This window comes from Lutjanus erythropterus, chromosome 13 (genome assembly GCF_056507025.1).
Source record: "Lutjanus erythropterus isolate fLutEry1 chromosome 13, fLutEry1.hap2, whole genome shotgun sequence".
Classification (NCBI taxonomy): domain Eukaryota; kingdom Metazoa; phylum Chordata; class Actinopteri; order Lutjaniformes; family Lutjanidae; genus Lutjanus; species Lutjanus erythropterus.
The window spans coordinates 2,248,240-2,275,752 of record NC_139329.1 but is presented as its reverse complement, the minus strand read 5'-3'; the positions used below and the strand labels follow the sequence as shown (position 1 = coordinate 2,275,752).

Here is a 27,513-nt window from a genome sequence, read left to right as displayed (position 1 = left end):
AAGAACAAATCTGTTCATACGAGTGGTTCTTGCATGAGACCCATTTTTCTTCAGAAATAAGAAGCAAAAATTATTTTAAATTCTTCTTAACTGAAATTTATTTTCTTTTTTTTTCAATTCTTTTTTGTAAAAATTGTAATTACCAAAAGAAGACATGTCAGTTTTGTTTGTTTCATTTGTGTTTTCGAGGGGCTGTGAGTTTGGTGCCAACTGACAATGTCAGTATTACACTTTGACTGGTGCAGTATCTGTGTTGGTTGGCACTAAAAATTGTTCCTAATATCAGCTAACTAGCTCAGGGGCCGATATAGTCAGCTACTGTTTAACTCATCTGTGATCTGTGCACTCTGTACTTGTTGAGGCTTGATAGTAATTGAAGTTACAGGACCAACTGATGCATGTGTCAGAGCTGACTCAGCAGGTTCTTATGGCAATCAGCGCTAAGGTTAGCAATCGCTAACTTCCTCTTTCTGAGTGAAATACACAGTAAACTTAACTGTACAACACTATATGGACTTACTGACAAAGTTGAAGAAAACATCAACATTCGGAAGACACAGAGGACCATGAAGTGGTCTCATAGTGCAGCACAGAACTCTCCTTCTATACCAACACCTTTTCTCATCTGTCACCCAGATGCTTGAAGCTTAAATGCTGCTGCTGCAGGAATGCCCAGAATGGAAAAGTGTGCACAAAATCTGCAGTATAATTGTAGTTCATATGTCTTCACAAAAAAAGTGGGCATTACAATTTTTTGTAGTTGTAAACAGCTTCTCCAAATTTACCAAATGGTAACGCTTGAATTTCCAGGTCCCATAATTTCATGGTAAATAGGTTTTAATTATCAAGTAATACATTTGAGATGTCTTAGAAACTATCCTCAAGTTACCTCCAAATTACTTATTTAATTACCACTAACTACACGGAAATGGTACTTGCTAATTATCACATACTACTTATCACAAATTTCTAATATGTTACTTGGTAGTTATCACCCACTGCATGATAATGGTACTTAATGATTATTACATAAATTAACCATGAAATTTGAGGGTACTTTGTGTCTAATTTCTGAGAAATCTCAAATATGTTACTTGGTAATTACCATCTATTTGCCATAAAATTATGGTATGGGACCCAGGTTATGGGACCTGGAAACCGAAGTGTTACCTACCTGATAATGTAGGAATGTGTCCTTGAATAAAATCTTATTTGACATTTCTAAGTTGTATACAGGTCATAGATGCAGACAGGTACAGTTTCCTGATATGAGACTAAGATCAAGCCAGAAGTATAAGATGTCTGTAATAGCACAAGACAAGGAGACCATTGTTGACAACTGAAAACTGGACAGTGGCACACAAAGTCAAAGGAAACTTCAACAAGCCTTGTTCACGATTTCAACACACAGGCGGGTATTTTTTTTATAATTGCCGGAAAGCCTAAAAAAGTGCCAGTCACAGAAAACATTTGGCCAGCTTCTGGCATCATTTCCCATCATGCATGGAACTACTGGTATGAAGACTGATACACAGGATGTGAAATCCAGTTAGATTAACATCATCACATCATGGTCATGTGGTTAGTAAATCCAGTGCGTCTTAAAAGATTCATTGCAGTTATTAAAAGATCACACTTTCTTGAACAGAAACAAACATGCTCTCTCAGTATCAGCCTCATTTTTGAACACAGAAACACCTAAAACCCGCCTGCCTGCCATCATGAGCAGAAAGACCCCAGAAATACAACATGAAAATGGTTCACCTGAAAAAAACAAAAGAGCTTGGCATTTTACATTTAATAAGGTGTAAGTTAGTTCCATTCTTGCCTTCTTTCAAATGCAGAGTGAAGTCAAAATCATTTCAAACGGCTTCCAAAAATTAAGCGAATGTGTTTTGGCCTCTCCTTCCCCTCACGACTCCCCCTGCCCGCAGATCTCAAATGACCTCACTGGAGGATTTTCTCGCGCGTGTCGGGCAGTTTGAGGGCCACCAGGCCGCCACACACCAGTGCAGCAAAGGACAGCAGAATGGGGATGGCTTTGGTGATGCCCACAAAGCTGGCGAAGATGGAGCTGCCGAGCACAGCCGCTAGCTTGCACAGAGCGTTCAGCACGCCGAAAGCCGTGGCCCTGAGAGACACAGACGGAGACGAGACATGGGCTTTAGAAGACCACTTTACTGTAACTCTCGCCATCTCCAGCATTTTGATTTTGAGGACAGTTTAAACCAGTGTTTACCAAACCTTTTTAGTGATCAATTTTTCCACTACTCAATTAGTTGTTTAGACCATAAAATGTCAAAAAAAAAAAAAAAAAAAAAAGAAAATCAATTAACTCATCCTGTCACAATCTTGTTCATTGAAAAATATTTTTCAACTGGTGATCAACCTGGCAATAATTTTTCCACTAATCAGTTAGTTGTTTGGCCCATACAATGTCAGAAAATAATGAAAATCAATTAATTCATCTTGTCACAATAAGGAATTTCTACACAGGTGGATCAATAATGTGTGGTACCTCTTCGATGCAGGGTACAGTTCCACGGTGACCACCTCGATGCCGTTCCAGGCGGCTGCACTGACGCCACAGAAAAGGCACTGCAGAGCGATGATCGCCGGTTCGCTGAAGCTCAGAAACAGGAAGAAGGTACAGCCGGCTGAAATGAGCATGGATCCACCTGTGGAGATCACAGAATTCCTTTGTTCAATACTGTAGATTCACATTGTATGTAACGTACATTTTTTTCTGGTCATTTTCTGCATTAGTGGAAAAAAAAGAAGGAGAAAATAAATAGCTTAAAGGGCCAGTTCACCCCAAAATCTTCACCCCTAGAGATGTCTGCCTTCTCTCCAATACAATAGGAATAAATGGCCAAAAAATACATTTGAAAAATCTAAAACCTCTATGTATTTCTGACGGCCATTTTTTTCAATTCCAAATTTTGCAAGCACTCCCAAAAGAATATTTCAGCCCCAACTTTTTCTAACAGCCTGGCTTTCTCAATGTGCACACCTTGATCCCATAGTATTTGTAAAGCACAAGTCAGATAGCCTGGCACTTCCAGAGTTTTGAACCTCTCATTTCACCAAGCATAACTGGTGAAAATTACCTAATCCTGTCAGTACGAAAAACACATTTTTGTTATCAAAAAAGCACAGCTGTTCTATTTTTAGAGAAAATATACCATCCAGTCCGTTTAATATTGACATGATGACAACAACAGAAACATTTCCACATCAGTGGCAGCCATCTTGGTTGTTTAATAAAAATGGCTCAACAGCCAGTAAGGTTGCGCTCCTCTGTACAATTTGATATCAGATCCAGGACAGACAGAAACCTGTCTGAGAGGGGGTCGATGTGTCTGCCAGAAGACATCAGAAGACTGGTCTGGTTCCCAACATACAAGTCAAATATTTCAAAGCCAAACAACCCACATGGAAACTCCTTAGATTTAGTTTACAGCAGGAGTGTTCACTGGTGCTGTATGTTAGAGTCTTGCACCTGGTAGGGTACCTGCGGGTACCTGGAGGGTGACCCACAAAAAGGCTGTGCAACAGGTAAAAAATATATTTATAAATTCACAGGTGAATATCAAGCCTAGTCAGCTGCCAGGGTTTTATTGTGAAAGTCTACAATACAACCTTAGACTCCACCTCCTGCCAAACAATGGGACATCACTACCTGATCTGATGAAGACTAGCTTACAGCTAAAACTGATGATATAAAGGCAAAAACAGCCATTGGATAACACAAAATTGTGCACAATATATTGTCTAAGGCCAAGTCAGACTTTTGGGTGCATTTTGGTGCTCCAAGACCTTCAGTGGCTTTGCTTCTTGCAAAAAGCTTCAAAAAGTGTTACCCAAAAGCAAGGTTCATTATCACTATGGAAACACAAACAGCTGCAGGAGCGCAAGAGCTATGCCAGCTGAGAACATAAATGAGTGACAAGTGAGTGACGGGTCAGGTCACGGGGCTTAAATTCACAGTTCCAGGCGGGTGCAGACTTGACTTAGAAATAATTGCAGGTACAGGTTGGTCTGATTCTCAGCTTTGTGGGTGTGAGTGTAGGCAGATTTGCAAAAGTGGAACCCTGCTGTCAGTGCTGTGTGTAGCCTAATAAGGTATTCCAAAATAATACACTGTTAATGGTATTGTGTTAACAAAAATATATCTACACACAGACACATACAGATGCAACCATGACACTGAACATGTGCAATATGATGCTTGGTACATTTTCCACTATGTAACCATCAATCATCCACAATAATGAGCAGAAGTTTACAAACATCCAAAAATCACCTATTATCTTGACCCTGCCAACCTTCTCCATGAAGAGCGCAGAAATGATGTTGCCTGGCAACACAGCCAGACTGCCCAGGAAGCTGACCAGGTAAATAAGAACATCGTTCTCTTCAACCAGGTGGCAGCCGTGTTTGTTGTGCTTAAAGGTGGTGTTCTCCATCTTACAGTCGATGAACTTCTCTTCCCACAGGTCTGCAGAGAACACAGAGACAATCAAATATAAGACAGAACTGCTGAGCCGTGGATCGGATTTAACTGAAACTGTAGGACGGAAATTTTGATGGAAAATGTTATTTTCATGAAGTCTTCTCTGATGCTGTTATTCTGTTCTTGCTACATTCTTTACCTCCTATATTTTCCTCTTGAATCATGACTGGGGTCATTTTGTTTTTAAAGGGAACAGTCGCGTTGTCATGAATGATCTGGTGATTGTTAATGGTCCATCTAGGGATAGGAATTACAAATTAGGTCCAGGCTATAAATAGGGGTGTAATGCAAAGCTAGTATCTATATCTGTTGATGACACAAAAATATCTGTACTTAGATTTGGATTATTTGGATTCTACCAGAAGTGAACATTAATTTTACTGGAAGTTGTTGAAAATTATCGTCACTTTGCATCATCACTTGTGTATTACATTGTTACAGTAAGACTTTATTTTAAGGGGTCTACATATGACTGATATGATTTGTCATTCATCGTCATTCAGTTAACTATGTTATTATAATGCCAAGTTGGCATGGTTTTAGATGTCTTTGTTATGACAACTTGACATTAACCAAGACAGTATAAACAGGCCACAGCAGGCCTAATTATCATATAAATCATTTAGCTTTATGTGTTAACATATAAAGCTAAATAGTTTAAATGGAACTTAACAACAACAGTCATAAATATTCATACAGATTCATAAAAACAGTGTTATGTCAGTCTTATGCACTCCCCTTAAAATCTTTGTTACTCCTCATACATGAAGCTGTAACCATGTACCTGACCTGCTGTACTTGGTTGAAGGGTTGATGATGGTGTTGGTGGGCAAATATTACTGCAAAGAGTTTGGACTTTCTCATGTCTGTTCAAGCACATTATCTGAATAATGTATTCATATTTGGTTATATCCCTAATATTAATTCTGTGGTTGCTATATAAATGCATATTAAACAAATAAAAATAAATGATTATTTTTGTTTATGTTGTTTGGTGGTATTGGTATTCTTGGATTTGGAAAGTTGTATGTATAGTTCCAGTAAAAGAATATGTCTGGATTTTGTGTTTTATATCTAGGTTCAAACTAAGACTAGAGGTTTTACAGGATATAATACACTGTGCACTTTCACCACTTGGGTGATGGATTGAAATGTCATTCTCTACCTAATGACACACATGGCAGCAAAGAAGGTAGTGGAATACTTTGACATAAATTCTGTCTGCAGCATGTGTGATTTGAAACCCAACAGCTCAATGTGGCTGAAAGATTTATACAAATAAAGCTTTCTTTGTCATCAACAAAACTTATGATTAATATCAAGAGAGGCGGGTGCAACTTTCTATTAAGGCACCATTTACCAAGAGTTAATAAATGGTAACTATTTGTAATGTACAGTATTAGTGTAATGCTGATCTGAGAACCTAACTGTTGCTTGAAAGGGACAGTTCACCCCAAAATCAAAAGCGATATTTTTCCTCAGGCCTGTTGTGCTCTTTATCCATCTATGCTGCTTTGGACAGAGATGTCTAGTTTTGGTAATATTGCCTGTAGATATTTCTGCCTTCTCTCTAATATAATGGAACCGGATGGCACTAGTCTTGTGGAACTCAAAGTGCAAAAAAATATGTTTGAAGAACTTAACAGCAATGTCTCTTTCCAGAAATCAGGACCCGGTTGTGCAAAATAATCCACAGATCTTTTCTGAGTGGTTTCATGTAGGAACTACTTTTCTTCTGCAGTAGAATCTACTGGACCTACTTTAGAATCTGCCAGAACTACTGCCTTTCTATTATATTCTATTATCGAAAGTAGTTTATACATGAAACTGCTCACAACAAAATTTGTGGATTATCTTGAGTCATGATTGCTGGAAAGAGAGACTCGTTTTGGATTTTTCTAATGCATTTTTTGGCGCTTTGAGCAACATGAGCCAAGTGCCATTTGGTCCCATTATATTGGAGAAAAGGCAGACATCTCTACGGCTGATATCTCCAAACTCTGCAACTCACATAAAAAAAAATCTAGATGGATAAATAGCACTACAGGCCAGGGAACAAATATAAATATTTTTTGATTTTGGGGTGAATGGTCCCTTTGGGACAGACTTGAAATTTATTCTATAAGATCTTTATTTGTAAGAGTACAACATTGCCAACAATGGTCTGAACTCTACCAGAAAGATCTGATTTCATCCAACTCTAAGCAGAATCATCAAAACCAACAGGAAGCAGCTTATTTATGTAAGTTCAAAATGTAAATAATAAGTTATTAATACATTTATTCTAGGCTAGATGCTCTACAGCCTTTCACCAGGCCAGAAACTGGTCCAGTGATTACTTAGAAAGGTTTTCCTGATCAATTAAACTACAAAGACATAAAGGGAAGGAGAAAACTTCATTTTACCCATTTTTGGTTCTTGGTAATGGCCTATAATTGATCTATACAGCATTAGTAACTTATTTGTCAACAATTAAGAGAGCTTTCACGGTCTACAAAGTTTAAACAAGAGGGTCTCAATCTTTTGTGGAACAGCTATACAACAACATACACTTTATCCACTGGTCATGGATAACAAATATTGTGGCTTTGCAATGCAGTGCGATCAATATGTATTATGATGAAACAGTTTCATGACATGTTTAATATTGAGAAGCATGGAAGCATTGCAAATTTTTGTTTAACCTTTCCTTGTTTTGAGGGGTTAAACTTGTCAGAAACAATGCTGCCTTTTTTTTTTTAGAAAGAAATCTCTGAACAATAACGGTTCCTGAGAATGACGGTCGAATGACGGTCGAATGAGGCACACTTGTTTCCCACCCTGGCCGCATCCACTTACAGACGATCAAGGTGAAGATGGAGCCAATGAAAATGTTTTTTTGGTTCAAGTGCTGTCCAGTGGACATTGATGGGCTGGTACTGGTCCCTGTGAGCAAAGCTTTTGATTTAACAAACCAAACATTTAAACTCTAACCTCGTACTTTCTGTGCTGGAGCTGTAATCCTTCCAAACCCATGTTCCAGCTGCACCTACCTGTGTTATAGAAGACAGTGGAACGAATGGTGCAGTTCTCAAACACTGTGTCTGTGGACCTGATGTCCTCAAAGCGACAGTCTTCAAATAGTGAGTCCTCAAACTTCACTGACTTCATCTCTATACTGATGAACCTATGGGGATGGGATGGGATACACACACACAAACCAACAGACAAAGAAAACATGGACTCTCACTTCTATTGTTGTGGTAGCACAGAATCAGAATGGACAGAATGGGCTTGAAGGTGGTAAATCCAAGATGGCCACCACTGATAATAATCATCTCCATGGCAATATTATCAGTGGAAGCCATGTTAATTATACCATTCATGTTGAATTGAAAGTTAAGGTTCATTCTGTCTGTTTTAATTCTGCAAAAGTCATAGAAGTTAAATCATATACAGTAGTGTAACATACTGTATATCTGCTCTGAAAACTTTCTCGTGCAGAGGTGAAGCATCCTTGAAGATACACTCCATCATTTTGTCACAGAACCAAATAGCTACCCCAAGTTCTGAAGTTTCCTCCCAACTCAACATTTTGAAAATGGGGGGGAGAACCAAAAGATCAAGATCAGCAGTTTGCATGCATGAAACCTTTGTCATTCTTTTTGTAGATCATGGAACGATCACAAACAAGTGTTTAGCCTAAAAACTTGAGTGGCACACAACATCCAAAGTAGCATTGTTGTGTGCCATCTTCACCCTCTTCAAAGGTAAACAGTTGATCTTGCAAAGCAACTCTGCTGCTGATCTGGTGTGGAGGAGCCTCTGTCCTCCCACTGCTGTACACACTTTCATTCATAGTGGGCTGGGAGGAAATTATGGGATTTGAGGGCTCTGTACCAAAATCAGGAGGTTTATCTTTACTAACTTCACCCAAACCTCTGGCATACGTATGTACACAACATAAAAGTATGCTGCTATATAATAATATCTGAAAATAGTGATAAATTAAAAGTGTGAAGCCTTCATAAACCTTTCAAGGTTTACTGTCTTCACAATGTAGTTCAATGTTTTTTGTTCTGACCATTAGCATATGCAACAAAGTGATCACCTGTAGACATATGGCTAATGTTTTATGTTCCAGGGCATCATATAAAACACACACAACAAAATACAGCATGCAGAACACAGTATTTGATAACAACATAACTGAGAATGAAATGATTGATAGACCTAACAATAGCACTTATGAAAAGTGGTGTTGTCTTAAAAGATGAGCCTGTAACAGGGCCGTTCCTCTGTTCCAGGGTCCTTTGTTCTCAGGGTCTTGTGTTACCAGTTCTATATATGTGCATTCCCAGGGTCCCATGTACCCAATGTCCTATGTTCCCCAGATTTATATGGATCATAATGAGAACATGATGAAGGGTATTATGTTCACAATGTCCTATGTTCCCCGAATGATATCTTATGTTTGTTTACCGGTTCTATGTATGTGCTCTCCCAGGGTTGCATGTTCCCACGTTCCCAGGGTCCTGTCATCCCAAGGTCCTATGTTTACAAGGTCCTATGGACTCAGGGTCTTAGGATCCCCAGATTTATATGGCACAAAAAGGGAACATGATTGAGGGTCTAATGTTCCCAAGGTCCTATGTTCCTAGGGTATATAATATTCCAAAGGTCCAGTTCTATGTATGTGATCTCCCAGTGGTCCTATATTCCCAAAGTCCCACGTTCCCGGGGTCCTATCATCCCAAGGTCCTATGTTCAAGGGGTCCTAAGCAGCAAGGGTCTTATGTTCCCCAGATTTATGTAGCACATGTACATATGTTCCCATATTATACGGGAACATGATAAAGGGTCTCATGTTCACACAGTTTTCACCATTTCTATGTTGTTTATGTGATCTGAATTCAGTCAATAAAGTATCTACTTTATTTGACAGATGTTTTATTTGTTATTTATCTCACATTTTAAAATCTGAAACTAAGAAATATTAAAGTACAGTATGCACAGTATATGTACATCCAACACTACAGTAAATCTGTCTGTTTGCTTCATGTCCAGAGGGTGACAGAGTGACACTTACTTGTCATTGATGTATTCTCCCTCTTTATGGATCTGGTTCTCTAAAGAAAAGTTAAAGTGGAAGTTCACCACTCGTTCTTTATGGATAACCTAAACAGAGACAAAATAACATTAAACAAGCTCTGTCAATGTAAACCACGAATACACTTATTATCAAAATAGAAAAGCAGGACAAAATGATCACTGTTGCTGTGGGTTACAAGAATTGTTGTTCACCTCACCTTGACTTTGGATGCATACTCTTCGTACTGAAGGTGTTTGATCATGTCAGGGAACCAAACAGACAGGCCATAGTAACTGTGACAAAATGTAGATCGAGAGAAGACAAAATCAATACATACAACAAGTTAAATGTAATTGCAACCCAAACACAAAGACTGCAGCAAGTTGATCAAATTGGTGATTAGACTGTTTGCTTTGCTTTGTAAAAATGTTTTTATTATCCTTGCCAGGTATAAGCCAGGAGGGGACCATGCAGTCGCTTCCATGTGTGCATGAGTGCATGATCACTGGACCTACAGGTTGTCTGCAGCTAATCTCAAATACTACTGGACCAATCAGCCTAATGTTTTGTTGTGTAATTTCATGGCTGTATGCTGAAGGACCTCTGAGATTCAGAATTCTTGAAAAACCTTTTATATGACTTCAGTGCCTTGCTTTCGTGTTTTTATGGCCAGAGGAATTATGTTTCAGGTCATTCCACTCTTGTGAACACCATTACTCAAGAGCGCCTCGAGGGAATTTCAAACTTGACACAAATGACTCAAGGATGAACTAATTAGATTTTGGTAGTCAAAAGTCAAGAAGTCAAGGTTGATGGAGACATACAACTGTGAGGCAGTAATTCTGTTTTATATGAGCATTGACAGCTGACTGCTCACTCTTTTTAACTGACTGCAATACTCAGCTGGTTGCATCTGGCAGTTGTGATGGCATTGCAGTAGATGATTTACCATTTTTTGTTTTTTTGGCCCTTTTGAGTTTTTCTATGAGCCACAAGAGGCTGCCTGCAGGTTAGGCTGGTATGTGTGTGATATGATAAATAAAAAGGTTCATATTTCTGAGCTACTTGAGACATCTAAAGCACAGACTGTATGATCTGAACCAGTATGATACTGGTTATGTCTTTTTAAAGTACCTATGTGGTCTGATTGGCTGCAGTAGGAGTGCACCCACTCTCACCTGCCATTCACTCATTAAAGCCTCACACTGCACTCTGCAGCAGTAGACTCAGGCTTGCTGAGGGGCAGGGGCAAAAAATAAATAAAAATAAAATGGGCACCAGCTGTATGCAGTAGGGCATACAGGACATCCCATTAACTAATTAACTACTTAGAGGCCAACTAATTTTCTTGCATGAAGGGAAGTCTATATGGCACTGTTTTCTCCGCTGCAAGGGAACCATGTTTTGTGCATTGGATGGGACTCCAAGAGAGCACCTCACGAAGTTTTCTGCACCAGAAAGGCATCCTAAAGGGAACTTAATCATTTTATATCTAGCATAGGGGCATCCAAGAGGGTCCTTTTGCTACATTTTGGGGTCAATCCTCCCCTTTGAGTCCACTTGTGGCATCACATTGGTTTGGTGGACTACAGAGAAACTCACATGAGATACAGAGACATAAAGTTGATTGTGAAAATCAATGCATTTATTTATAGATGTATTTATTTATTTTTCCAGCCACAACTAGTAACAACCTGGTGTGTTCATCGTGCAACAAATCCATTGCTGTGATGAAAGAATACAACATGAGGAGGCACTCCAAGTCAAATCATGGCTAGTTTTCTGCCAGCTTTAATGAGGCCCCAGAGGAACATATCTATTAACATTATACTGTAAGAGCTATTTGTCGCCAATAATTGACAAAGTATTCTGTGTGGCCCACAAACTCCCTGTGATTTTCCTTTCGAGTCCACTTGCTGTTGAAGTTGAATAGTCCTGGTGCAATACATGACAATGTGAACTAACCTGAAGGCCATGCAGAACCAGATGATGGCCATGAAGAGTGTTGCAAACCTCAGTTCTGCAGACAGGAGAGACGCTACGTTCTTCAACACCTGGAACAAACATGCACACACAGCAACAAATCAAGAACAAAGTCCCTCTACAGTACATACATTAAGTGCTACCGGCCACAAAAATGGCATCAAAATGTAATTCTAATATAAGGGTATGTCTTACAGATTGTAAGTTCACATATGCATTAATCCTACAGATAGGTGGCACTTCTGGCCCTGAACCATACTGTCATAGTTAGGTGAAAACCTCTATAAGAAAATGGCAGAAGACATTGTGAAAACAACTCAATCCTACACTTAGAATGGAAAATGTTTTTTTTTTTTTTTTTACCAATGTTTTAGACATAAAATTGCAAATTACATATTACATTTGCGGATGGCTTAAATGTACAGTATATGGGCAGAAAAAAGGCCTCATACAAGCATTTAAAATAAATGCAACATAGGACCCAGTTCCATTGGAGCTGCCAACATGTTTAGATTTGCACATGTTGCTACATACCAGTTTACAGAGAGTCAGTGAGCGTACAGCCCATCGTTGTACAGCTGTTCCTGTAGCACTCTGAATCTCAATAAACTCATCCTCTGCTGTCTTAGGAGCCTTGATGTGAGTCACCTGAAAAAATAAAACACATTTCTGACTAAGTGGATCCTCTTGAAGTAACTGAAATGATCTTACTATCAGTATGAGCTTTGGTCTCTTGGTTTACACCAGTGGTTTGGCCCCTGTGGTGGAGCATAGAGCCAGTGCAGCCCCAGTTTGTTCATGGATAGTGTTAAGGTCCATATCTGAGTATATATTTATACTCTGTTACATGCATATTAGGTGGATACATGTACTCACAGTAAAGACTTTTTCGGGTTGTCCTTTGGCCCTCCAGTTGGTGTCATGAACCAACTTCAGGATCATCCACGCCTCATCGTGCTTGGCATTCTGTTCAACATACACACATACACAGATAGATGCATACAACCATGCAAACAGCAATTACAAACTATCTTGTAGTATTGGAAAAAATGTTGCAACATTAGCAATTTCATCACCATAAACACACAACGGTTTCTGTACACGTTGCAGATTCACACATCTGACCCGAGTGTGTGTGATACATTATTAATTTGTTCAATATCAAAGAGGTCCCATGGTCAGTTACTTTCAAGATTCTTGGACCCTCAGTGCTACCAAGTAAACCAACCTGCAGAATGCACAGCCACCTGTAAATTATGACGCACTTTGTACTCACATTACTGTAATTAAGTGTTTATTTTCTTGCACTTTTTTGAGTAGATTTTCAAGTCTGTACTTTTACTTATATCATGTATGCATCACAAGATATAATCTACTTGAGCACTGAGTACAATTTGAATTAATGTTCAAACCTTTTGTCTGCATTTTAGCAGCCAATCAGGTGACCTGATCACAAACAGGCCAATGAAAACAATGAGATACAAACAAAAAACAAAACAAAATGCTGGAGCAGCACGCATTTGGAGCAAGGATGTGAACGAGCAATCATTAATTGATTAATTGCCGTTAAGAATTTAACCAATAAAAATGTATTAATGGACATTTAATCAATAGTTGTGGCAGTAATTGAGCCTCATTTGACATTGTTTTGTCTGGTGAGACATTTGTTGAACAAGGACACTAAAACTTGGACTTATGAGGAAAAATTAAATGAGGAAATGTTAGCAACATTAGCAACTTTCTTTTAAGGAAAACTACTCAAAATTTGCAACCCTACTTTGGAGATGTGACAGTGGCATCAACGGTTGAAAGTAACTGATACTCTGAGCAGTTTTTGCAACAAATACTTTGTACTTTTACTTAAATATATTTCTAAAACCAGTACTTTCACTCGTAATTGAGTAATATTTTAGCAATGTAACAGTACTTGTACTTGAGTACAGATTTTCAGTACTCTTTCCACTACTGGCACTTTGTTTTGCACATCAGCCTGGGACCAACTTTTCAGGACCCAAGTCGGCTCAGAAAAAACTGTTCCATGTTGATGAGAAATGGGTAAAGTGTGACAGTGAAAGACCAGTGTAAACATGTCTTCTGCAGCTGCCTCACCTCCAGGAGGAAGCGGGGGCTCTCAGGCATGAAGGTGAGTCCAACCAGAGAGGCAATAGCAGGTAGAGCTGCAACCAGGACAAACACCCTCCAGCTGTGGAACTGGAATTCTGTGCCCATACTGAACCCCCAGCCTGTACACACACACACACACAAACAAACACACAAAATGTCCATTCAAACTCCTCATATTTCAAGAATTTGGATCACTGCTGTCAGTGTGCTCGTCACTATTCTTTAGAGCATGTTATTGACATTAGAGAAACCAGCTTTGCTTTAATCAGCGATCTGCAACAACTGATCAGTAAAGCAGAGAATGAAAGGCCTTCAGGAGTTTAGACCTCCACTCAGGTTGATGCGGGGACTTGTGCGAGGTCACTGGACCAATGTACTCGTAAAACTGAGAGAGGTCTAAGTTGCCAGAAGCACGATGAGATAACTCGTGAGGGAGTTTCTGACATTTCTCTGCGTACCACTAGAGGCAGATTATGTACCATTAATCAAGGATCTGAAAAACTAAATTTAGTTTTTTTGCTTGTTTGTTCCTTTGTTTCACAAGAATTTAAGTAATTTTTAAAAAATTCTAGAAAATGTCATTTTATCAGTTGTAGAGATCTTCATTCCTGTCTGTAAATGAACTCCACAAGGGGTCCAACTGCAGGGTTGAGGAAACTCAGTGTTACTCATTTGCAATGACCCAGTTTCACACAAGCAGCATGACTGCTGTTCTGTCTTAAGTGTCTGTACTTTTGTTCTTACCGTATCTGGGTATGATTCCCCAGGCAGTGAATGAAGCATAGATGCCACCAATCATCCAGAACATACACAACCAGGACAGATGCTCTCCTCTCTTGTCCATCTGAAGAAACTCGGAGAAGTATGAGTACACAATCGGCACTGTGCCACCAATACTGAGGAGAGAGGGATAAGAAAAGATAGGATAAGAAAAATGATAAGAAAATAAGGAAACAGAGAGAGTTCCAAGAATTACAACTTATAATTTATGAATACAACCACAAAATCAGCATAAACCATTTTTTGTTAATGGAGGAATAATGACACAAAGGAAGAGATAGATTTAGATGGACATAAGAAGAAATAGGTTCCTCTGGCACCAAATTTCAAAGCCTACAGTCATGTTAGTTGTACACAGACTGAAAATAATTGGCTGTATATCTACGAAACGGTCCTTCCAGGAAGTCCTTTCACAACAATTCACACAAATTCAGCCAATGCTGGTGAATTCTGTGCAACCTTGTTTTATTACTATTTCTTATTTTATTATTATTATTATTATTGTTGTTATTGTTATTGTTATTGTTATTGTTATTATTATTATTATTTTGCATTTTTTTAAATTTTGTCACAGACACTGAAAACAATATTAACGTTGTTGAATCTGACATTCATCGACACTCTGTGTAATTTTATTTTATAATTTTGTGATGTTTTTGAGTTTGAGCTCCAAAAATATTTTACTTCTTTGTGGTATTAATTTGCACATAAAGCAGATTTTTATATTTTCTGTCATTCTGAGCATCTTTGGTAAGGTTAGTTAAAACACTCTTGACTTAATACAAAAATACATCTTCCTTTTCCAGTTTTCTCCTGATCCTGCAGTTTCATTGCAAAAAATGCCTAAAAGCACTGCAACATGCAGCGCAATTTTCAGAAAAGCTGCTGCGAAATCAGGCATTTTAGGCTGCAACAATCCCAAAAAATGCCCAGGAAATCCTAGAGGGACTGACTAAAGCATGTCTTCCATTGGCCACAACAGAAACACTACAAGAGGAACCAAACACTGTAGCAAACTAAAACTGAAAATTTGAAAGCAAACTTAAGATAATTTAGTAGAGTGAACAAAAGCTTTGTGTCTTGTGAGAAATTTGTTCCCATCACATGCCAAAAACACACACTGTAAAACATTAATGTTACCACATGTTGGTGCAGATGTGTTATATGCAGCGGAGCAAATTCTACCAGAGGTGGTGGTGGTGATGGTGCAAACTGTCAGTGATTTTGTATCACTTTCGCTGTGCTTTGCTCAGTCTGTGACCTCATTTCTGAGTCAGTGTGGCTCCCCGGGGACCACAGTTATTCTGAGCTGGAACACTCTGCTGCGTCACTGCAATGAAACACTATCCACCGTCTGCATATGGAATGTATGGAGCTCAATTTGTTGTACGATCTCCACATTAAAAAGCTGCAATCATGGCTGAAAACATTCGACTTATGAAGCCTTTAAAAGACCAGTTGACTAAAAATAATTCTGCAGCAGGATATGATACACACTGATGGCTCTGAATGACAAATGACACCTGCACCCAGAAATCCTTTAAGGTGAAAGCATACTGCACATAACAGCTTTCTGCAGGTTTATAACAAATCCTTATTCACGGCACCAAGATCACATCCTCTGTATGTTTTCTGAAAAAGTGGAGTTTTAAGGAGCTGAGGATGAGTTTACTTTTCTTGCTATAATATATTTTTTTACACTGCTTTTAGACTTGATCTCTAAATGTGTGTTAAAAAACAAACTTTAAAAAAGAGAGATAAATTAGTTTTCTAAAGATTTCTTTTCTTCAACAGAATCATGTAATTATTGTCACCTCTCACAATTATTAATTATTAGCCTTTAGGGTAGCACATAGGGAGATAGGAATTTTACTTTAAGAAAAATGAAAAAGGAGGAAGAAGAAGAAGAAGAAGAAGAAGAAGAAGAGGGAAAAAAGAAAATCCAAAATTTCTTTGGTGGATAATAAAAAAAAGAAATGTTCTTCTTTGCTGCTACTCTTTGTGATTTATGGTGATTAAATGAGTCTGTTTTCAGAGGAAAGCCTTGGGCAGCACAGGTTTGAAAAAAAACATGATGTGTATCTTCTAAAAGGTTTACATTTTACTTTGTTCACTTGACAGCAACATAGCTGTATGTATAAATCATATAAATACATCAAAATATCATGACTGACTTTATGATTCTGTACCATTGATGCAATTTCTATCCAGTAATGAGTAGGATTAACTGTGATTAATAAAATATTGTAAGTAGACCTTGAGTTTAGATCTTTTTGTGTTAAATATATTTCTATGTTATTAATCATTTGTAATGTTGTAGAGATGTGATTGATTTTCCTTATGACACATGATTCATGATAACATACAGTATGTGTTAAAAAGTGGAAAAAATACATCTATCAACTAATAAAAGGAAGCATGTGTGTGTTTGTAAGTTTTACCCGATGCCAGACAGCAGCCTGAAGAAGAGAAAGAAGCCGTAGCCCTGAGCGAACGAAGAGAGGAAGGCAAAGATACAGTTTATAGCTAAAGCCACAATCAGACAGCGCCGACGGCCAATTTTGTCTGCCAGACCGCCCCACAAGAACGCTCCCACCATCATGCTCAGAAAGACCACCAGACCTGCACACAGAGACAGAGACACAGGGAATAAAGTGATTAAATATGTATGAGAATCTTCAGTAACAGATTTCTTTTGTTTTTTGTAAATCTTTGCACATTCTAATACGTCATAGAGACTGACATGACATGACCCATTATCATTACATATATACATACATATATATATACCTTTAAAAGTTATCTGCCTTGCAGGGAACTGTCTTACACAATTCTTGAGTTATGAATATCACTTACTTTTGCTTAACAAATATACACATACACATATATATGTATGTATGCATATAATCCTGACCTCTGATTTGAACTTTGCAGAGCTTAAATAGCAGTATAATGATAAATATAATAAGAAACATAGTCTGATAATGATTTAAAATGAAACTGCATCTTTAAGTGTATGCTTGTGATGTTCCAAGTAACTTTTAAAATCAAATTATTTCTATGGTTTTGGGATGTTTTTGAGCATCTGAAGCTACTAATATTTATATTCTAATAAAATAACATTTTGAATATAAAGAGCAACATGCTGCAATAAAAAGATATTATATAACATCAAACCTTTTCTGATCAAATATGTCACTGATTGCTCAATTTTAATGTATTTTCACACCTGGGATCAGAGTCTGAGGTGAGGCTGAGAGTTATGAGTCTGTGGTCTTTTAAATATTTTTCTATACCATTGTTATATATAGTGGTATAATGCACAGAGTTGACACATTTCCTTCATTTTCTTGCAGATATTTTACATGTTAGAATACAGTAAATGTAGTGATGCCTGCGAGCTAGTTCAGGCAGTCAACTCAAGCTGCACCACTAATCACATGTGACACGCCTCACTCTCTCTAGCAGGTATCAAACACACCTTTCCTATGCGGCAGTCTATTTAAACTGCTGAAACCTCCCATCTCTCTTTCTGCCTGTTGCCTTGCACCAGTGTCATCATCACTCCTCACTATCTCTTTGTAAACATAATCTATGAGGAGTGATGAGATCGGAACCTGGACGCCAAACTCTAACTATGTTCTGCTGCTGCAGTAAACATTGTTAAACATGAGCTGTCTGACTGAACTGAAGTTATGGTGGTTTGCTTTAGTTTCTCTACAGCTTTTTGCAGTTACTTTAATCTTGACCCCCTATATTCTCCAATGAAAATGCACACTCAGCTCATTTTGGCCTTAAAAATTTCAGGACCTTGATGAGCAGTGTTTTTTTTTCTGCCTCTGCTATGTATGAGCCTGGTGCCAGAGAGCGGCTCACTGGCAGCATTACACCTCAGTATGCAGATGGCCATGCAACAGGGGAGGGCTGACTGTGTGACATATCATATTAGATCTCAAATGAGAAAACCTCATCTACAAACACCGTACACACCCTTTAAATAAATGCACATGAAGACTTTCAATATGACAAAATCCAGTTCCTTGCACTGGTAAGGAGAGCTATAATGTGTATCTATTTTCATTCCTGGGCATCACTGAAATGCTGCACGACTCTTCTCAAGGTCAGAACAGAGAGTATCGATTACTCTGGCTGTGTATGCTGACTCAGAACACAAACACAGACACACAGTCTTGTTGAAAACACTGCTCTGGACCGAACTAAGGAAAGGTGGGAGAGTGGAGGAGGTGTGAAGCAGGAGAGGAAGATAGAGTAGGAGGCAGAGAAAGGTTCAGGGAGAGAGCAGAGGTGGAGGGGGACAACAGTCAGGGTATGTAGGAGGTCAGTTAAATCAACTGCACCATATGAAATATTTGAGAGCATCAATTTTTAAATCTGCTTCTTTCCCCTATTCTTCAGAAACTGATCAAAATTGATACAGCTGCTCAGTTTTTCAGTTGTCTGAGCAGTAAAAAGACGAGATGACATGTTAGATAAGGGTTAACCCCTGCTATGGAGGAAAGATAGTAACAAAAGAGACGAAACTGGAAACAAAGAATCCCTGCTTGGTCTCTCAGCCACCAGGCTGTCTGCTGCTGACTCTGCTGGGTGCAAAGGGGGAGAGAAGGTTTTGCAAAGATTGCTGATTATGAACACAAAGGACTGCCCAGCTAAAGTAAAGTCAGCTTAGTGTAGCAGGTAACATCTATCCAAGTCAGTGTCTCCTCTGATCACCAGCAGAGGTCAATAAAGGTCCTTTCTTTAAACTACATACAACTTCACATCAGTGTCAGTGGTAGAAATAAGCACATTAAAAAACGTTCAGAATTGGGAATGTCAATGAGACACACAAACACAAACACACTCCTGGGTTTTCATTCTGCTGCCAGCTGAATTGACTTGTGGCATATATCACATCTCACTGCAGCACTCAGCTCACCTCCATTCTTCTGTCCTCTACCCCTTCTTCTTTTCCCACTTTTCCACCTGTTCTCTCAGTTCTTCCTGTGCTTCTTTATTACTCTCCTGTTAGCCCGCAAATGTAATAAACCGCAGATGTAATACAAATCTGCAAATATGTATGTATATATATATACAAATCTGAATTTATTACATTTGAGGAAAAGTGAAAAGAGACCTTTCAGCCTGTCAGGGTCTCAGCCATCGACCTGTCTGCGGTGATCAGGTGGGCTACTGAAACGCAGATGAACCTGCTGCAGAGAAATCCTCATTGCAGAGGCATTTTGTTTATGCAAAGAACCCCAAAAATCTATTTAAACAAGATATTTATGAGCTTCAAAACTTCAAATTATGTGAGTTGACAGGGAATGATAAAGCTGCATGTGTGTTTGAAAGAGACAGAGACAGTGGGAGAGAAGGTAGAAGGTGAACTTGTTAATGCACAGCCTAGATTGTGTGCAATACTTCTGTAAGTTATTTATAAGTTACTCAGAGCGCTGCTTTGACACGTTTTGACCCACTCTGCCCAAACTTGTGATATTTTCTAATGAGCTGACTCGAACCCACTGGCAGGTGTAAAAGTAAATAAACAAACAATAATGACCACATAGATCATTTTTCTTTTTCATATTATATTTGTGAGAAGTCATTACATACATTTTGAAAGCTGAAGATTTTCACTTTTCCACCAAAGTAACAAAGCAAAGCAATAATTATTACATTTGCATGAAATTACGCATTACATTTGTAGTAGGCAACTGCTATAAAGTTTGTGGGAAATTTATTACATTAGTGGGATTATTACGTTAAAAGCTGTATTAGGCTTGTGGTTTATTACATTTGTGGGCTATAATTACATTAGCAGGTGTTAAATTCCCTCTTTCCCCTTTTAATTTTTCCTCTCCTTTGCTCGTCAGCTCCTGTCCTCTCACCTCATTTTCCACTCCTCTCTCCCCTTTCATCTCTGCTCTCTGAACTGCTCCTCATCTATTCCTCTCCTCTCCTGCTCATTTTTACAACACTTTAATAAAGTGCTTTGTGTACATGAACGTAACCCTAAAAAAGTTGAGTCATGGTTTAATTGCATATTTTATACTGAAAAAGCAGATATTGCTGGAAAGCAACTAAGGAAAATATAGAAACAAAGTCTGTTTATAATACAAGCATGTTTGAAGAAACATCTGATTCTTCTAAGTATTTAAATCCACTATTTGAGAATGTATGGTATTGTGCTGTGCAGTGAAAATAAAACAATATTATTCACATAAATCCAGATGCTGCTTTGAATTTTTTTGAATGTGAAACCACTTGTCTTAATGTTTCATCTTATGTCAGCCACACAATCCTGGATCCAAGTGATCATGTCTAGTTTAAAGAGGTAATGTGTACGTTGTGGTCACTCCAAACAAACAAGGGTCATGATATCATCAGAGGAGGCTTGGGGAGCAATGAGTTATATGAAACAGGATTTTGTAAAAAAGTAACTAAATTCCATTACAGTTACCAATTTAAAAAAAAAGGTAATCAGATTACAGATGCATCTAGTATCTGGTGGGGATTATTAGTAGGATTATCATTTTAAAATAAAGAACAATGTCTTACCATGCACAGTGCACACACAGCTCAAGTCATTATCATGACCTCTAATGAAAAAAATGATTCACTGGGTGGAAATTTCACTATTTTTTGTCTTTAAATCAATCAATCAATCAGTCGATCAATAAATAGCACACAACAAAGAAAGGATCATCTGGACACACTAATAAACCTAACAATGAATATAAAACACTTAGAGCTGCAATTAACTATTAAATTAATCTGCATCAGCTTTGATAATCAAATTGTTTCAAGTCATTTTTTAAGAAAAGAAGTCCAGATTATCCAATTTCAGTCTCCTAAATCTGAATACTTTCTGGTTTCTTTACTCCTCTGTGACAGTAAACTGAATATCTTTGTGTCGTGGACAAAACAAGACATCAGAGAACGTCATCCTGGACATTGATCAACAGTTTTTCACCATCTTCTGACACTGCATGGACCAAACAACAAATTGATTAATTGAGAGAATAATCAACCTATTAATTGATAATGAAAATAAACACTACATTAGGCTAAACAATTTCACCCTATTTTATATTGAGGTAAAAGTTATGGAAAGTAATCAAGTTACATCACTGGAATATCTCAGACTGACCACATTTTTTAACAGGGTAAATATATAAATAATAAATAATCACTCAGCTAAGGAAGATTTTTTGAAAGTCCTTTACACAGAGACAAACACATTACAACTTGTGTTTCTCTGTCAAACACTCAGGGGAGCTCAGACCAACCAGAGAGAATCAATGCAGCTCTACATCACTAGTGGACAATCACAGATTCCTCTCTACTGTCAGCAGCACAGTCTTGACCACAGAAAAAAACACACTGTAAGCAACAATAAATCATTAAAGCCCTTACCCAACATTCCTTTCTCAGCATTAGACAGACAAAGATCTTTTTCTGCAGATGGGAGAACGAAAGCAACCACAAAACATTCGACCCCATCTGCCATCAGAGCCAGGCCCAGCACCATGAAGAGCGTCCACTGGAACTTCCCATGGCCACAGTCCTCCATGATGTCCTCATATTGTTCAGATAACTCCTCTAGTTCAGAGACTGCACTGCCGGCTCCTCGAGTTTTAGCCCTGCAGCACAGAAGGAGAAAAGCAAGTCATAAAGATTCCTTTTACACTGTCATGACCATCTCTAATCGAAAGATATCTGCTTCTGGTGTTGTTCATCAGATCGAGGTATTACAAGCCCTTAAAGAGGAAGATAATTTGATTGTGTTTGATCAGAGGAATTAGGGAACTCATATTGTTGATAATTTGATCCAACCATTAGCCAAAATCCATGTGCAAAGCCAACTCTTAATGCTTAAAAGGACAGAAACTGGAGGGGGTGTCTTTTAATCTCTGTACTGTACTGCAATCAGAGAGCTGCTGCAACTCTGAGAACAAGAAATCTGGGACGATGCTGCTGCTTTGTCGTTTTTCCATAGAGAAGATGAAAACAAAACCAGAACAAAAGCAGACTGTGAGACAATAGAAAGAATCAAACCTGTCCTGAGGCCCCATTTATGAATCGTGCACAACTCAGTTTGGCACTTACACCACGTACACACTCATTTCTACTCATAGAGTTTGATTCATCTGTTTCTTCCAGAGCTTGGAGCAAGTCACTGTTTTGCAAGTCACAAGTAAGTCTCAAGTCAAGTCCCAAGTCAAGACAAGCAAGTTCTGAGTCAAGTCAAGCAAAGTCAAGTCTCCATCTGCAGTTTTTGACACACACATTTTGCATACTGCAATTCATTTTTTGTTGACCAGCTTGTAGTATTTGTACATGAATGCAACCATCTTCAGTATCAATTTTCCATCTGGAGCTCAGTAACATAATGTTCGTTCTTCATGTTTCTTTTCTGTTAGATTGATTAAAAAAGTGGATCTGGGGAGTGTCTGAGTGTCCAGTTGCTGAGAATGAAGAATGTTAATGTTGATCCAGGAAATGACAGAAAATTAACTGATTCAAGGATTCACACTTTTTCATCTTTGGGTTTGAGGAGGAAGGTGTTAAGTATTTCAAAGTGTCAAAGCCAAAAGACTGAAGTCAAACTTAAAGTCAAGTTGCAAGATTTTGTTAAGTCGGGTATAAAGTCATCAAATTTCTGCCTCAACTCTGCCTCAATTCTCTCCACACCTTTGATTTAAGGTTCCTACACTTCAGATACACAAACCAAAACTCAAACTTAAAAATGGTTATATAATGGTCATATGGTAATTTTACATATGTATTACAGGATTGGGAAAGGATGAAAATCAATTAGCAAAAACACATATGTGATGTATAATCACTTAGGGTGAACATCAACCTTATATTCATAATCATCTGTTGAGTCTGGACTAAGGGCATGAAGGTGAGGCTTTAATAAGCTGGGATCTGGGAAGGTCAGTGGTCATACTAAATACTGGGTGACATTTATGTTTTTTTTGTGTGTTGATTTAAATCCTCACCATTTAAATATATAATAGGTAACAGTTATTAAAAATTGTGAACAATTTTATAGTATTTTACCAACAGCAAAGACCAAAATGTTGTCATAACAAGCACAGCAACTGTACAGGCACAAACATTCAAACTGCAAGGAGTAAGAGGGAGTAAGGGAGTAATATAGCACTGGAAATAAATAAAAGAAATGGATGAAAAATATGTAAATCTGCCTTTCCGCCACAAATACTTGTGCTCTATACATCTATATAAATGTTAAGATAGAAGGTGTCGGAGAATAGGGGATTGATAGGTTAGAGCGCAGTCTGTTGTCATACTGTTGCACATGTTTCTTTGGATTCTGCTACATTTGCACAAGAACACAAAGAACAAACGTTGTTTCTCACCGTGCAGCTCTCTGTGCAGCCTTCACCTCGTCAGGATGTGGTATCCCTTGATATTCTCCTTCATACATCTGATCCTCTTCATCATGCCCTTCGGTCACATCACTCGCGGCGTCCTCTTCCTGGGGCGGGTAACCATATCCATCATGGCCACCACCTTCTCCGTAAGTCCCGTAGCTGTCACCTCCTCCTTGGTATACGTTGTTCTGGTAGGGGTCAGCCATCTTGGCCAATGGTGTGTTAATTAACCTAAAGGTGCAAATTATGCTAATTACAGAGACTGTGTTTCTCTCACTAGCCTCTCAAGTTAATAGTGAATAATGGTGTCAGCATCTAATTGACCTACTTTGTTGTGTGGTGCAGCTTATGCAGTCATAATTTTCTAGCATTAATGAGCTCAAGGTAGAACTTCTTTGTGTGGTATTGTGTGTATGTGTGTGTCTCAGTTCCTGGTTTTAGTTGTTGTGGTGGTGCTGGTGGTGACTCCAGAGTCCTCAGATCTTCTCAGTTTTCACTCCTGACAACAGAGAAACTCAGGTTAGTTTTGTCAGAACCACTGGGACTATTTTTGGTGCACAAGGAGGCATATTGGCAATTATTCATGCAATATTAACTCCTGCATAATACTGCCAACTCAGATTTTTTTCAAGTGCACTGTTAATTAGCCATAAGTTTTGACATTCAACACCATTAGTCTGCCACAGGATGGATGTCCAACTGCACTTAAAAACAAGTGCACTGTGGTGAAATTTGGGTTATAGATAACAACCTCTTTAAGCCTCATCGTGTTACACTAGAAGCTTGTATTTCTGCTAAACACTCAAGTTGAATCTACTCTGTAGAAATTGCAAAATACCTCATATTCAATGCAATCTTACTTCAGTGTGCTAAAATGCTCATAATGACAGTGCTAACCTGCTGAACACAAAGTACAGCTGAAACTGATCAGAGGTTTATCAGTTTAGTTTTACAGGAGGGCTATTTGGTCATAAAACAAGTTAAACTTAAAAATTTGACTTAATGACCTAATGAAGTCACTGGATAAACAATGAAAAAAAATCCATCCAATAGCTGATGATAATTCACACAACATCACCAATGTAACCCTCCTGGTGATGCTAGAGGAATCTAATAGTTGTTGGATTTTTCACGGTGGACCAATATGGTGGACTGACAGATCATCCAAAAATTGCTATCCCTGCAGCTATGTCCTGAGCGCAGCTGAAAAGATTACTCATTAGTGTAGTTCTCTGCCATGCACTATCACACTGAAAATATGTGTGAAGAAAAATTGGCAAAGAAGGTGCAAGTAATTCTTCTATTTGCACCCAGGTAAGATTAGTCACCCACCAACTATTTAGGCATTTACACCTCTCCCTCTAGTTTAACTCCCTCTAGTTATAAAGAGTGACAATGACGATGGAGCTATTTACAATATAAAAATGCTGTCTTTCCTTGCACATTCCTGAGTTTGCACTTAGCATTGTTGGGTGCTTGTCCCTGCCATGCTATTGTAGGCTGTATACAGCGAGGTGTAAATAGCCACAGGCACAAATACGATTGTTGGCTGCTGAAATCTGGCCGTAATTGTACCTGCCTAATTTTTTCAGCATCTATTCAGCTTCATCTTTGGATTTTTGCTGGCAGAAGATTTCTATAGTTCACTCCAAACTGACACCAAGTGTCATGGTGCAGTGTGCGCTGCTTTTAAATGAAAGGAGAATGTGTTTGTTTTTCCCTGGTGTGCAGGTACCATGCCTCTGGCAACAAAACAACCAAGAACTGGATGCCCTTGACTGCACTCTGTGCTTAGAGCTGGTAAACCACAGAAACAGAGGCCAGGGTGTCAGTTTAGTTTGAGAGCGGAGTATCCTACAGCCCTTTAGGAGCTACATGTGTCAGTGACTTGAACTGAATTCATCTGTTCAACAAATATTACAAGCATATTTAGAGGCTGACCAATTCTGAATGACACACACACACAGTGGCAACTGTCCTGTTACTTTCTTATTTTTATTTACAACCTACATAACCATGTGATCACAAGTTAGCTTTGACATCAAACATAATGAAAGTGGAAAATACGAAATACATAAATCAAAGATTATGTCAGAGCAGTTAATATTCAGCAGATGAAGTGACCAACATTGTGGAACAGAAGTTCGCCCACTGTGCAGGACACACTCATCCACATTCAGACACACCAAGACTGCAGCGCCTCATTGGACTGGCATTAACACACCATCTACCTCCCACTGGGCCGCACGGTGACTGAGATACCAAATCAGCACAGTCGAGGAATTATCCACAGTGCTGCCCAGGAAAGTACCTGCCTTGTGGCCTGCACTGACATGAACATAGAGTCCTCAGTCTTCCTTCCTGTTCATGTTGTCTTAAGAGTGACAGGGTCATATCCACCATATGGATGCTTTCTTAGCCAGGAAGCCAGTCAGTGCCTCTGCCAAGTTACACACACAGCAAGGCACGTATTCTCCGTCTGTATGAGCATGAACTATGAGTGAGACATGACCATGGAGACTCAGTACCATGCCATCACACACCTAAAATTATAACCACTGCATTGTTGAATAACTGTGAAACATAAGCATTGACATATTATAGTTGGACTGAAGTAGCTGCACTGGAATTCTGGAATGCAATGTGCAGAATTAGTTATATTATTACCAATAAAAAAATAAATTAAAATGCTACAATAACAGAAGGGTAGTTATTAAAGTAATATTGATCTGTGCATAAAACTCAACAGCAACATGTCTGCACCTTTTTCCTCTGTGCAAATCAGGGGCTGTATAGTCCTTAAAAGGTGAAAAACTGTTACGTGTAGGGGGGAGGACTTTTAACAGACTTAAGAGTTTCTTATAAATGGTAGAAAGACCAAAGAGATGGAGGAATGTCCTCCAAACGCTGAGAGGCAGTGAGTTAATGACACGCTACAGGTTAAATCATGTGGTGATAATGTTTGTGATTGATCTCGTTAATAATAATCTTTTTGTAATATCACTTCTCTTAACCCTAACCAGACAAGTCAGATAAGTCTTCTACCAAACGCAACAATGCAAAAATGAAAGATATTTAGAAAAATGCAGCAGTGCAGCAGTACTTACAGTGTTTTCATTGTCTCATATTGGAGACAGTTTAATTCATTTACACTGGATGTCCACACAGGAGCTTGAGATCTGTGCCTGAACCTATCAGGTCCCGCCAGGTCCCATCGGGTTAAGCCTTATTTCCCACGTTTCACAGGCTCATGTCGGGTTCGGGCTGTACTATATTTATTTATTTTCATTTTCCTCTTCAATTCAGTCATTGCCAAATCCAATTCCCTGCATGTATTATCCCTGTCACTGAAACCTCCTACTGTCTGCTACATAGAGGGAAGCTATAATTGGGTTCGGACTGAAATATACTAATGAGGGTTGGGTTCGGGTAGGTTTTGAATAGTATTTTGTTGGCATCGAGTCTTGACGCACTCAACTTTTCAGGCATGATTGAAGCACTAGTCTACACCTCGCAGGCTCACAGGCCATTCTTGGGCAAAGTAAAGGCTTCCACCTGTTTATATCAAATATGTTTAGTACTAAACAGTGGTGGACAAAGTACTCAACCCCAGTACTTGAGACAAAATATAGATA

The 27,513-nt window shown here is 38.6% G+C and overlaps 1 protein-coding gene across 1 annotated transcript; it reads right to left on the bottom strand.

Annotated features, from left to right (window-relative positions):
- Nucleotides 1–969: 969 nt before the first annotated feature.
- Nucleotides 970–24,084, bottom strand: sv2bb (synaptic vesicle glycoprotein 2Bb). Its single transcript, XM_084734463.1, has 14 exons — nt 23,864–24,084; nt 21,891–22,117; nt 16,916–17,096; nt 14,439–14,590; nt 13,680–13,813; nt 12,447–12,536; nt 12,105–12,218; nt 11,553–11,641; nt 9,805–9,880; nt 9,585–9,673; nt 7,549–7,682; nt 4,307–4,501; nt 2,519–2,678; nt 970–2,131 (listed from the first exon to the last, which is right to left on the bottom strand). The coding sequence occupies exons 1-14, from the start codon at nt 24,082–24,084 to the stop codon at nt 1,948–1,950; spliced, it is 2,046 nt and encodes a 681-aa protein (XP_084590589.1). The 3' UTR covers nt 970–1,947.
- Nucleotides 24,085–27,513: the final 3,429 nt, after the last annotated feature.

What these genes read in the sequence shown, in the direction of transcription:
- sv2bb (XM_084734463.1), bottom strand. Translation starts at nt 24,084, where the DNA reads ATGGCTGACCCCTACCAGAACAACGTATACCAAGGAGGAGGTGACAGC. An exon ending in TGGTTCTGCATGGCCTTCAG is followed by an intron (nt 9,881 to 11,552) that starts GTTAGTTCACAT and finishes ATTTTGTCACAG; the next exon opens with TTACTATGGCCTGTCTGTTT. An exon ending in CTGTACCCTGCATCGAAGAG is followed by an intron (nt 2,132 to 2,518) that starts GTACCACACATT and finishes TGTGTCTCTCAG; the next exon opens with GGCCACGGCTTTCGGCGTGC.